This window comes from Antechinus flavipes, chromosome 2 (genome assembly GCF_016432865.1).
Source record: "Antechinus flavipes isolate AdamAnt ecotype Samford, QLD, Australia chromosome 2, AdamAnt_v2, whole genome shotgun sequence".
NCBI lineage: Eukaryota > Metazoa > Chordata > Mammalia > Dasyuromorphia > Dasyuridae > Antechinus > Antechinus flavipes.
Genome location: NC_067399.1, coordinates 370,188,973 through 370,201,787, shown reverse-complemented (window position 1 = coordinate 370,201,787; position 12,815 = coordinate 370,188,973). Strand labels below are relative to the sequence as shown.

The 12,815-nt window shown below is 38.8% G+C and overlaps 1 protein-coding gene across 1 annotated transcript in view; it reads left to right on the top strand.

The window, feature by feature from the left end:
- Window positions 1-12,815, top strand: part of ASPG (asparaginase) — a 123,092-nt gene that overhangs the window by 26,999 nt on the left and 83,278 nt on the right. Inside the window, exons 3-6 of the mRNA XM_051978275.1 lie at window positions 300-411; window positions 5,707-5,832; window positions 6,168-6,251; window positions 8,286-8,412. Coding sequence (XP_051834235.1) covers window positions 300-411; window positions 5,707-5,832; window positions 6,168-6,251; window positions 8,286-8,412 — 449 coding nt within the window. The remainder of the gene's footprint in view (window positions 1-299; window positions 412-5,706; window positions 5,833-6,167; window positions 6,252-8,285; window positions 8,413-12,815) is intronic.

The following is a 12,815-nucleotide window of genomic DNA, read 5'->3' as shown; positions in this document are numbered from 1 at the left end:
TTTGTTACCAGGGGAAGGGAAAGAGAAAGGGGATATAGAGTGTGTGTGTGTGTGTGTGTGTGTGTGTGTGTGCGAGCACGTTTGCATTAGCAAATGTTAGCCAATGATTGAGTTGTGTAAGTTAAAAAACATAAATAAAACTATTCCCCTCCCCATATACATGTTATTTTATATGATAATAATTGTAGTGTATGGGTATGGGGAGGGAAGATAATAAAAGTCAAAGAGGGAGGTGGAATCAACCCCACCTTTCTTCAGGAGTTGACTTTTACTTAACTCAGTTACTTTCCTTTCTATAGCCTCACCGACCATAACCAGCGGATTATATATACCATCCTGGAATATGACCCACTTTTTGACTCCAGTGACATGACAATTAACGAGTGGATTAGAATTGCAAAGGACATTGAGGTAAAATAGCATAATGGAAAAACTCCTGGATTTGGAATCAGAAGATGATGGATTCAGATCCCAATTCTGGTATTTGCAACTTAAGCAAGTCATTTTTCCCCCCACTGAACCTCAGTTTCTTCATCTGTAAAACGAAGGAGGAAGATTATGTGTGAGGTTCTTTTCAACTCTGAATTCAATAGAATTGGCCTGATGTCACAAGGCTGTTGCTTGGAGCAACTCTTCTGTCCTCTCCGCTTGTGGGACTTCTACTACCTTCATTCTATTTCCATTCAGATAGCTTATACTCAGTATGAATTAGTCTTTTCCCTCTGCCACATTATATTTTGGTTCATTAAATCCATGAAATCACCCAGATATTTTTCACATGCACCAGTATCACTGCTTTTGCTTACACAGTTGGTTTCTTGAACCCAAGTGTAAGACAAGATTAGCATGTCATTTGTGACTTTGTCCAAATTGTTGATAAAAATATTGCAGGGCACAGGACCAAAGACAGATCCCTGGGATCCTCCTCTAGAGACTTCCTTCTGGGTTAATATTTGTCTATTCATCATAGTAACAAGTATAATCACCTCCTCGGGAAGTTGATAAAACAATGTTATAGAGTTGAGGGAGGAGATGACTTGTTAAGGGGGGAAGTTGATAAAACAATGTAATAGAGTTGAGGGAGGAGATGACTTGTTAAGGGTCAGATATTGAAAGTGGTTAAAATGAGAGCTAAAATTCAGGAAAAAGACACATTTATTTTCTATCAGTAGTATATGGGCTGTCCTATCATCCAGGCATCCTTACGTGGTCCCTCCTGTAAGCAAGGACACAAATTTATGATGTGGGTTTCCAGATTTGGGATTAAACAAGAGTCAGAACTCACTCTGCTCCAGGGAAAAGAGCTTAATCAACAATTCTGACTTTGCAGCTCCATTGAATTTCTATGCACTAACTATAAAGCTAACCCATGGGTGAGGTAATGTGACAACGTTGAAAGAGCTCAGGATTTGAAAATACAAGATTTGGCTTCAAATCCTGGACTAGTTACATCCTTTGTTTCTCCATCTGTAAAATGGGGACAATAATCTTTGCATTCCCTTCCTCACAGATTAGGGACGTCTAAATGAAGTAGTTGATATAAAGTTCTTTGTAATGTCCAACCATTCTACAGACATTTGTTTATCATAGCATCTGTGCAAGTTTCTGGGTACAAGCTTTATTTGGTTTGTATTGAAGTTACTTTGAGACATAATTTCTTCCTGTGCTAATTATTTATACCGATCCCTTGCTCAGCTTACTGAATAGAATTCAGGTCATTTATATCTTCTGGCAGAGGAAGGAGCTTTTATATTGGTCATAAATATATAGTTGATGAATCTGGATTCAAATCATGGTTCTACTATTTCTACTATCCTCTCTGAGACTCAGTTTCCACATCAATAAAATGGCTCTGAGGAGCCATTCACCTCTGACTTTCTGTGATACTAGATGACATTGCAGTCTCTTTTAGCTGGAATTCTTGTTATCCTCTGGCCAGAATGGGGAGGAACCGGAGACCATGCTATAGAAGGGACTATTAGTTGAAGGAAATGGGAAGCTTTTATCTGGCAAAGGGAAGTAGGAAATCACAGATACTATCTATGTATCTTGTTGAGAGCAGCTTGGCAACCTTTGCTTATACAACAGAGTCAAAAATCTTCAATCTTCAAATATTTTATTTAAGTGGGAGAGACGTTAGATTTGTGTTTCTTGGCTTCAGAGGACCAAACAAAAAGTAACAGGAGGAAGGTATACAGGGAGACAAGTTTTTACCTTGATGTTAGGAAAAATTTCTTGAGTTGGTCCATAATTAATGGGGTGCCTTGAGAAGTCATGGGATAAGATTAAATGAAAATTGGATGACCACTTGTCAGTGATGTGTAAGGATGAATTTTTTTCCTAGTTATGAGCTAGATTGGATGACCTAGACTTCTTCCGACTCCTAAGATTCTGGGAGCTGCATTTTTTTTTTCCTTTTGGAAATTTTATGTCTCTAAGCAAACTGCTGGCTTTTATCTAGTTCATTCAGTCTGACATTCAGCCACAAGAGGGTGCCCCTCTCCCTCCTTACTACTCCCTGGGCTTTTGCCATCAGTTTTTGCCAGTCATTCATTGCTGCTATACAGGTTGGCTACATCTTAGGGACTGCCAGCAGGCAAAGCTCTACCTATGAGTAAATAGATTTCGAGGAAATATTATTAGACAGGGAGGCCTCAGCAGCCGGAACAGAGCTCTCTATCTATATTGACCAGCTCTCTTAGCCCAGTCAGGTCTAGTCACAGCCAATTAACATCCTACCCCAGAATATTACCTATTTTCTTTACTTTGCTATTCTGGCTCCTTCCCCTCATGTCCTACACAGACCTCTAGTTCTTACTCAGAATCACAGAATTTGAATTTTTTGTACTTGAGTGCAAAATTTTTTTATTCTGCCTACTACCTTTGGCTTTCGTGATCCTTTTGGATCCTGACTGTCATCCCCAGTGTCAGCTACCTCTCTTAGCTCTATATCAACCAAGACTAGGAAGGTTGCCTTTTTTCCCCGGGAGAGAATTTTCTAGTGACACAAAGTCGCTGAAACTGTCATTTGGAGTCTTAACTTGGATTCTCAGAATGGTGGAAAAACCTGGGAAGATCATCTCCTTGTGATTGTGGGCAATTTTCTTAATCTCATTTTCTGTTTTCTATAAAGTGAGGGAAATGTATGAGATTGCTTTTAGACTGTCTTCCAGATATGGCATTCTGGGTTCTAGATTCTAAGAGCACACTTCCAGCAATAACATGTTTTATGTTCTAAGGTCATTTCTGGGACTGATATTCTATCTTCTGTGTTCTAAGATCTATTTCACATTTAACATTCTATGTTTTATGTTTTGAAGGTTCTTCTAACTTTAATGTTCTGTTGGTGTGTCTCTGTCTACTGGCACAATCAATCATATTGATGAAATTGTGTTAATAATTCACTAATCTATTCAATAATTATTAACTGACTATATCTTTCATGAGTTCTAATCCTGTGTTAGGGAATATATGACAAGAGAGTTCAGTCCCTTCCTTTAGGGAGCAAGTTGGGGAGGTAAAACGGGTGTGAAAAATTAAAGGAGCAAACCAAAAGATGTCATAGAACAGTCACTGAAATATGACAATGTAGGCTAGGGTGGAAGGAGGATTCTCTGTGGAGTAGGTAGGATCTGAAGTGGGTTCTATAGGCTGTGTACATGATTGTGCGAAGGAGCAGAGGATATTCTAGCTAGGAACAGAATATATGAAGAGCTGAGATAAAGATATGGGAATACAGTGTAAATACCTCCAGAAAAGAAGATTTTTGTCACTCAGTCATGAGGAAAACAATCTCTATTAAATGTTAAAATTAGATTAGTTTTTTGCAGTATAAGGTCAGTCTCTTGAATTCTTCCCTGACAACCAGTTTTGAGCTTTCCTCTTAAGTTAAATTTCAAAAATACCCCTAAGTATCAGTGATCAGTAACTACAATTTCGGGGAAGGGGCAGGAGGGAGGAGGTTTGAAAACTGTGATTGTGAAGGACTGTGACAATCGATGGGGTCTGCAGAGAGTCAGATTTTTGATTCTGTTGTATAAGGAAAGGTTGCCAAATAGCCAGTGCTGCTACAAAGTGAGATAGGCTTCCTTAGGAGATAGTGAGTTTCTTTTCCTTGGAGGTCTTCAAGTGGAAGCAGAGGAGAAGGGGGTACCCTTTCTTTGGGTTTGAGCTATGTTACCTCAGAGCTCCCTCCAACCTGTGATCAAAGTGAGAACAGTGATGATCGAGAATAACCTTAAGAAATGGCTACAGAAAGGATGTCTATGGGGAGTAGTGATGGGGAGAGAGTAGTCTTGCAATGAATGAATGAAAAAGCATTTCTAAAGTACTTGATATTCAGAAAAACAGAACAGTTCTTGTTCTCAGGAAGGTTACATCATTTTAAAAAATAATTTATTTTTCCCAATTATATGTAAAAATAACTTGTGACATTCATTTAAAAAAAAATGATCTCCAAATTCCCTTCCTCTTTCCTCTCCCCACTCAGACAGTAAGCAATTTGATGTAAGCTATATATGTGCAATCATGCAAAATATATTTCCATATTAGTCATGTTGTGAAAGAAAATACAGACCAAAAATAAATCCTAGAGAAAAATTTAAAAAGTGAGTAATAGCATGCTTTGATTTGCATTCAGACTCCATCAGTTCTTTATCTAGAGATGTATAGCATTTTTCATCATGAATTCTTTTAAATTGTCTTGGATCATTATGTTGCTGAGAATAGCTAAGTCATTCACGGTTGATCATTATGCAGTATGGCTATGTATGATGTTCTCCTGGTTCTGCTCACTTCACTTTGCATTAATTCATTAAGTCTCTTCAGATTTTTCTGAATTTTGTCTTGCTCGTCATTTCTTTTGCACAATAGTATTTCATCACCCTCATATACCACAACTCGGCTATTCTCCAATGGATGGGCATCTCCTCAATTTCCAATTCTTTGCCACCACAAAAAGAGTTGCTATAAATATTTTTTAACCAAATAGGTCATTTTCCCTTTTAAGGGGGATCTCTTTGGAATACAGACCTCATAGTGATATTGCTGGATCAAAGGATATGCCCAGTTTTATAGCTCTTTGGGTGAAGTTCCAAATTGTTCAAGTAAGTTACATTCTAATAAGGCATGACAACACTTAGAAGAAATTACAGGTGCAAATCAAACGGAAAGATCCCATTGTCCTCAGGGACAGTGATTGTGTCATTCCATTGATAAAACTATATCCATTTCTGATGTTGAGCCACTTGACAATGTCAGGGATTATGGTGGTAGGAACTGTCCTTTCTGAGTCTATCTATAGTCTTTGTGGTAGCCTGGTAATTAAGTGCTGCATCACTTCTAGAAGAAGTTGCTAGCTCCTATCTCCACAGGGGCTGCTCCCCAGATGATGGCTTCAGGGGCTAGGCTAGAGGCAGGAATAGTGGTTGGTGGTAAGGTAGGACTCTGTTATTCCTGGAGTGAATAAGAAATCAGTGATCTTGAGGATTTATCAGGAGGAAAGATGACCAGGGGAACCAAGCATCCTAAAGATAATGATTGTAGGGAATAGGTGAGGGGTGAGGGTGGGGAAGGAATGACAGTGACTTCAGGGGACACTAACTATGGGTGATGATTTGTAGATGGTTTGGCTTTGCCTTGTTTTTTTTTTTTTTTTTTTTTTTTGATTGAAGTTACCTTTTTCCTTTTCTCCTGTTTTCCCACCAGAGGAATTATGAGCAGTATTTTGGCTTTGTAATCATCCACGGCACAGACACCATGGCCTTTGCTTCCTCCATGCTCTCTTTTATTTTAGGGAACCTTCAGAAAACTGTCATCCTCACAGGTGCTCAGGTAACCTGCCCCAGACCCTGACTGAGACAGAGGGGAGCAAGGGAGGGAAAAAACTATATTAGCCATCTTTTCTGGACCTAGTATAAAATCTTACTCCTTCCACTGCCTTCAGTGAGGATCTCATCCCAGTGCCTCCAGCATCCCATTTTAGGATCACTCACCGGACAGGAGGCTGTCCAATCTTTCTACAATGACCTGGGAAATGACTGAGGGTGGTTCTGAAAGGGAGCAACCACAGAGAATAATAACTGAGGTGGGAATAGGGCAATGCCCATTATACAGATGAGGGAAAGAAGGAATGCCATTCTTCACCTCATCTTCATCTCCTTCTCTAGGTCCCCATCTATACTCTTTGGAATGATGGCCGGGAGAACCTGCTCGGTAGCCTGCTCATGGCTGGACAGTATGTGATTCCAGAGGTATGGGCTTCTTTTCACTTGACTGTACTGGGAATTTGCTTGCACTTGTGAAAGGAGTCACATCAAAAGGACTTTATTCCTACCTGGTGTCATTTGAATCATTGAGGCATCAAGTATACATAGGATCACATGTTAGAATAAGAAGACCTGGATTTACAAAATAAAACTTCATTTGCAAAGTTTTCCGTTAAGATATATGATAACTCTGAAGTCCCCTCAATATATTAGTTTTATAGACAGAAAAACTGAGATCCACGGAAGGCAATGAATTGTCCGTTATTATCACATATTATCACAAGCAGACAACAATTAGTGAACAACAAGTGATCTTCTTCCCAGTGGATTCCTTCTTGCAATTCCTCCTTTCACTCGATCTCAGTATCTTTTAATAAAGTAATTCACCGAATCCAATGAAGTAGAGGACAGTCCTGCTCTCAGAATTGAGCAGTGCATGCAAAAGAAAGAGGGGGATAGGGAATTGGAGGCATAGATTCAGGGCCTAGCTCAGAAACTTACCTATGTAATCCTGGAATAATTACTTAATCTCTCTGGCTTCAGTTTCTTCCTCTGTAAAATAAGAATATTGGATAATTAGACTATCTCTAAGGTTCCTTTCAGCTCTGACGACTATCTATAAAATAAGGAGATGTACCAAAGTGGTTTTAAGGTTTTATCTCCTTCTAAAAAGTAGGATACTTCAGTTGAAGGGTTGTCTTTTTTTTTTTTAACATTTAATTTTTATTTTGTTTGTTTTCTCAATTACATGTAAACAAAGATTTTTAACATTTGTTTTTTATAAATTTTGAGTTCTAAATTCTCACTTTTTCTCCATTCTTTCCTACTTCCTTGAGAAGGCAAATGATTTGATATAGATTCAACATATGAGATCATGTAAAACACTTATCAATAAGAATTTATTTTTCCAAATATATATAAAGATAGTTTTCAACATTTTTTTTAAGACTTTGTGTTTCAAATTTTTCTGCCTCTCTCCATTACCTCTCCCCTCTCCAAGACAAGAAGCAATCTGATATAGGTTAAATATGTTCAATCCTTTTAAAAAAATTTCCACATTTGTCATCGTGTGCAAGAAAAATCAGACCAAAAGAGAAAAAACAAACAAAAAATGGTGAAAATACTATGCTTTGAGCGCGCATTTATTCTTTATAGTTCTCTCTCTGGATGTGGATGGCATTTTCTATCCCAAGTCTATTAGAATTCATGCAAAACATTTTATATTAGCCATGTTGCAAAAGTAAACATGAACAAACTCCTTCCCCCAAAAAATAATAAAGTTAAAAAAATATGCTTCAATCTGTCTTTAGATTCCATTAGTTTTTTCTTTGGAGATGGATGACATTTTTCATCATGAGTCCAAAATTGTCTTAGATCATTGTATTGCTGTTAATAGCTAAGTCATTCACAGCTGATCATCATATAATATTGATATTACTGTGTACAAAGTTTTCCTGGTTCTGCTCATTTCATCCAACCCCAAGTAATGGGAAACTTGCTACTAACTAAGGCAGTCCATTCTCCTTCTGGACAGACATGATTGTTAGGAATCATTTTGCATCATTTCATTTAAGTCTTTCCAGGTTTTCCTGGAAGCATCCTGTTTTATAGTATTTAATCACAATCATATACTATAACTTATTCAATCATTTCTCAGTTGATGGGCATTGAGGAGTTTGTCTATTTTTTGTTTGTTTTTTGCCCGTACCTTGTCCCTCCCATAACTTTTTCCTTCTTTTTTTGAGTATCAGACTAACTCTGAGTTTTAATGGTAGAAGGCAACTCAATTCAAACCCCTAGATCCAGGCTGTTCTCATGATTGTATCCGTGTTCTTCTTCAGGAAAGAAATTTGCTTTTCCCTTATTCCATTTCCCCTGTTCTTTTAAGGGAGGATCTGGTTTGGTGGGGATCAGCAGCGACTTGGGCCCCCTGGGTCCCACTAATTCATCTTGCTTCCTTCCCTCCCTCCCTCCCCCTGCACCTGCTGAGTCTGCATTGAGCTCCTGTTTCTCCTGCAGGTCTGCCTCTTCTTTCAAAACCAGCTCTACCGGGGGAACCGGGTAACAAAGGTGGATTCTCAACGATTTGCAGCCTTCTGCTCACCAAACCTGCCTCCACTTGCCAATGTTGGTGCTGATATCACAGGTGAGAAAGTAGCATGAAGAAGAAAAGCTGTGGCCTCGCCCACAGTTCCCATGCCCAGGGTCTGATGAGAAGTCACTTAGTCTCCCATTCATCCTGTGCATTTTCAGACAAGGAAAGGAAGAGCTGCGTCTTTTCATAGGACTATAGAATTGGAAATGATCTTAGCGGTCATGTAGTCCATTTCTCTTAGAACTAGGTCCAGAGATTGCAATTACTTGTCATAAGACACATAGACTTTAAGTGGGAGCTCAATCAAAACCAGGTCTTCTGCTTCATATCCAATATCTCTTCTCCTGCTCCATACTGCCTATATAAATCAACTTTCTCTCCTAACCAGAAACAGACTTGGAGGGAGCAGTCACTCCCTCTTTGAGAATATTCCTTGAGAAGACAGATGAAGAGGAGGAAAGACTATCACATCAGAGTCTGAATCCAGTTTTGGATGTGGCTTAGGAGCAGTTTCCTTTTGTTTTTGGAGAATTCAGAGATTTGTTTGGAATGAATCAATGACTTTCAGAATCTTAGATGAGGGAGGAAATTTGGTCAGAAATTCCTTTTACTCTGCCCCAACTAATGGTCATCCAACATTTGTAACAGGGAACTTGCTACTATCTGAGGCAGCGCATTCTACTTCTGGACAGGACATGTTAGCTAAGAATTATTAGATGGATGGTTCCAAGTAATGAACACTAGATCTGGTATTATGAGACCTGGGTTTGAATCTCAGCTCCAAGTTTTAGTAGCTGTGTGATCCTCTACAAATCACTTTATCTGCATTTTAGTTTTGCACTTTTAAAGTGGGAATTGTTCTACCTAGGAAACCATTTTGATGTTAAAAACCTATAGAAATATGGGATATTATTGTTGAGAAATTTTACCTTATAATAGAATTGAAACCTGACTCTGTATATCCCTACCTGATCCCCTACTCTTTGCCATTATTCCTCCTTCTGCCCTCTGGATGGAAGTATTTTTTTTTTTTTTTAAATAAAGTTTAAGCAACCCTTGAGTCACTTAGTCTAATCTGGCAACTAGGTGTATAGAGCCCTGGGCCTACAGTCAAGAAGAACTGAGTTCAAATGTGTCCTTAGACATTTATGTTTGCCTGTTTCCTTAACAATAAAATAGGGATAATAATAGCATCTTATCTCTTAGGTTTTTGTGAGGAGTAGGGAGAATAAGATAATAAAGTGCTCACTTCCTGGTACATAATAAGTGCTTAATAAATGATTATTTCTTTCCCAATGAAGAAGGGAGAAAACCTTCAAGCAGTTTTAGAGTTTCCGGGTCCTTTCTTCACTTGGACTACCTATTCCTGGAGGATGAATTGCAAATTCAAAACAAAACTCCCAGTATCTGACAGCCTCTCCTTGCCTCCATTCTCTGATTGTCTTGCTTTTTCTTGTTTCCTTCATTTTTGGACAACCTAATGATGGTCGCTTAATTTTTTTGTAATATACCTCATCAAATCCCTGAGTCACAGAAACAGAAGCGTTCTAGACAAGTTCCTTTCTCTTTGTGCCTTAGTTTACCCATCAGAGAAAAGAAGATTGCATTAGATCAGGGGTTCTTAGCCCTTAGAGTGTCTTGGATCCATGTGGCAATCTGCTGAAGCGCATGGACCCTTCTCACTACAATGTTTTTGAATGCATGAGACAAAGTGCATAGGATTACAAAGGAAATAAATTTTATGAAATACAATTACCTATCTGTATTTTAAAAACAAGCTCCCAATGCTCAGATTAAGAATTTCTAGACTAGCCTGTCTCCGAAGTTTTAGCATTAGAATTTTAGGGATCCTTTATTCTTGTTTTACAGTTAGAAAAACAGGCCTAGGGATGACTCATCTAATGGGCCAGGGGCAGAGCCAGGACTAGAAAGTCTAGATCTCCTGACTTTCAATTCCAAGCTCTTTTTTTCTACACCATATTCATTGCTTGAGTTGCTAGGACACAGATTTGTAGATCCTTGAGGTCTGGAACCAGATGTGTGTTTTTTTTGGTTGTTTTTTTTTTTTTTTTTTTTTTTGCTTTGGTCCTCATACTCAACTCCAGCTGTAGACATGGAAGGTGGTAGTTTGTTCTGGTGCTTCTATGGACAAGGAAGGTATTCTCCTTCATGGCTTGTCTGGATGGATCCTTCTCTGACCTGGCCTGAACAGTGCCCTCCCATGGTCCACTCATTTGGCTAGGGCTCTCTAACCTCCCTGTCCCAGACCAGTTTGAGAAACCCCTTGGTTCTCTGATGATTTGTATGGCTTATTTGAAAAGCAAAACTTAGAGGTGACTTTGTTGCATGGACTGGGAGGTGAAGAGGGAAGGAAAGGGAGGAAGAGTTAATCACTTACAATATACCTAGCACTCTGCTAAGAGCTTTGCAGCGTTTCAATTAACTAGTTCATCTTCTTTATGGATGATAGGTAGTGCCAAATCTAGTCTTGGGCACTTACCAGCTGTGTGACTCTGGGGAAGTCACTAAACCTTGTTATCTCAGTTTCCTTATCTGTAAAATGAACTGGGAGGGAAATGTCCAAACTGCTCTAATTAATATCTTTGCCAAGAAAATTCCAAATGAAAATTTGAAATACAAGATTTTGCAAAGATGAATGTTGAAAGTTATCTTTGCATATGTTTTGAAAATAAAAAGCTATTATTAAAAAAAAAAAAAAAAAAAAAAAAAGGAAAACTCCAAATGAGGTCACAAAGATTGGTTCCTTGTCAGTTCGATTCAGTCAATTTTTATTCTCTATCTGTGGCCTGACCAACTTAGACTCTGACTAGACTATATGGGAGACCAAAGTAATCAAATGTCAAAGTTGGCAGAGATCTCAGTTAGCCGAGACTAACCCTGAGAGGCAACGTGGAAAGAGGGCTGGCTCTGCAATAAGAAGCCCTGAGTTGAGATCCTGACCCTGCTCTGTTTGCCTTGAACAAATTACATAACTGCTCTGGGTTTCAATTTCTTAATCTGTACAATGAAGAGGTTGAACTAGATAACATCTAAGATCCCTTCTAGGTCTAGGTCTAGATCTTCTGATTTTACAACTGGGGAAACTGAGTCCCAGAAAGAAAAGGTATTTCCTTAGGCAGTTAGGTGATGTAGTGGATAGAGGGCTAGTTCTAGAATCAAAAAGACATGAATTCAGATTTGGTTTCAGATATTCAGTATCACATCCTCTTGATTCTAGAACACCCTTCTATAACCACCCTTCTATCCATTGTCACCTAATTGCCTTAAATATTTGCTATTGTTATTGTTACTATTATTCCCAAAATCACAGGGCAAATTATTGGCCAGAGCCACGAGCAGAATTGAGGGTTCTAAACAGAACTAGGATAAAACATTTGTATTCCTCGGGAAGGTTTGAAAATTACAACACTTTCTCTACCCACCAAACTCAGTGACAATACAAATTAAATTTTGCCTTTTAAAAGAGTAATTTACCTGGGTTAATGAACTGTCTTTTTAATTCTAAATCTTTTTCCTTTTTCAGGCTTAAATGGGAAAGATGATTTTCCATTGCTATGTGCAGAATGTTTATGTTTATAAAAAGTTACACCACCAAAGGCTCCCCCCCCAACCTTGCTCCCTAGACAGCTATTGACTTTCCCTTCTCCTTAGTTCCATTTCTATCCCAATGATTTGTTGAGCACTCTTTTCACTGCATCAAACATTCCCTGAACTTGGGGTACTCCCAGTCTAGAGCAGGATAGAGACAAAGGAGGAACAGACCTAGGTTCTGCCCTCAAGTAGCTGACATGTCTACCAAGTGAACTCTGAGCATCTGGAAATGTTATTTCAGGGTTCTTCTAGCTGTGACCTTTTAGGAAAATGAGATAAACGGATGCATCTGGAAATCCTTTCAAAATTCTAAAGCTCTGTACAGTTAAGTGACACACAGTGAGAGTGACAGGAGATCACCAAAAGGATCATGAGATGAGGTAGAAGATGGGGTATGGAATTTAGAACTGGAATTCCATTTCATTCAATGTCAAACTCATTGAACCCTGATTAATTTGTAGAGGGGGAAATTGAGGCTTGAGAAGTTCTAATGGCTTCCCCCTCCCTCATTGCCTCCAGGTTATAATATAGATTCCTTCACTTGGCCTCTCAAGTCCTTCCCAGTATAGCTCTATAATCAATCAATTTTCCTTTCAGAAACTCTACTTACACCCAAACCAGCCTGTTTTTCTTCTCTAAACAAGACATTCTATCTCTGGTTCCTGTTCCCCATGACTGGAATTCATTCCTCCTTACCTCTGTCTTTGAATGTAATCACAAGGTTCCCTGGAGACTTGGCTTAGTTATGCCTTCTATGTAAAGTCCATCCCAATTTCCTCAGGTGCAAATATCTTTCCTCCCCCCCACCCCGAAATTACTTTGCATGCATTTGAAATTTGCTT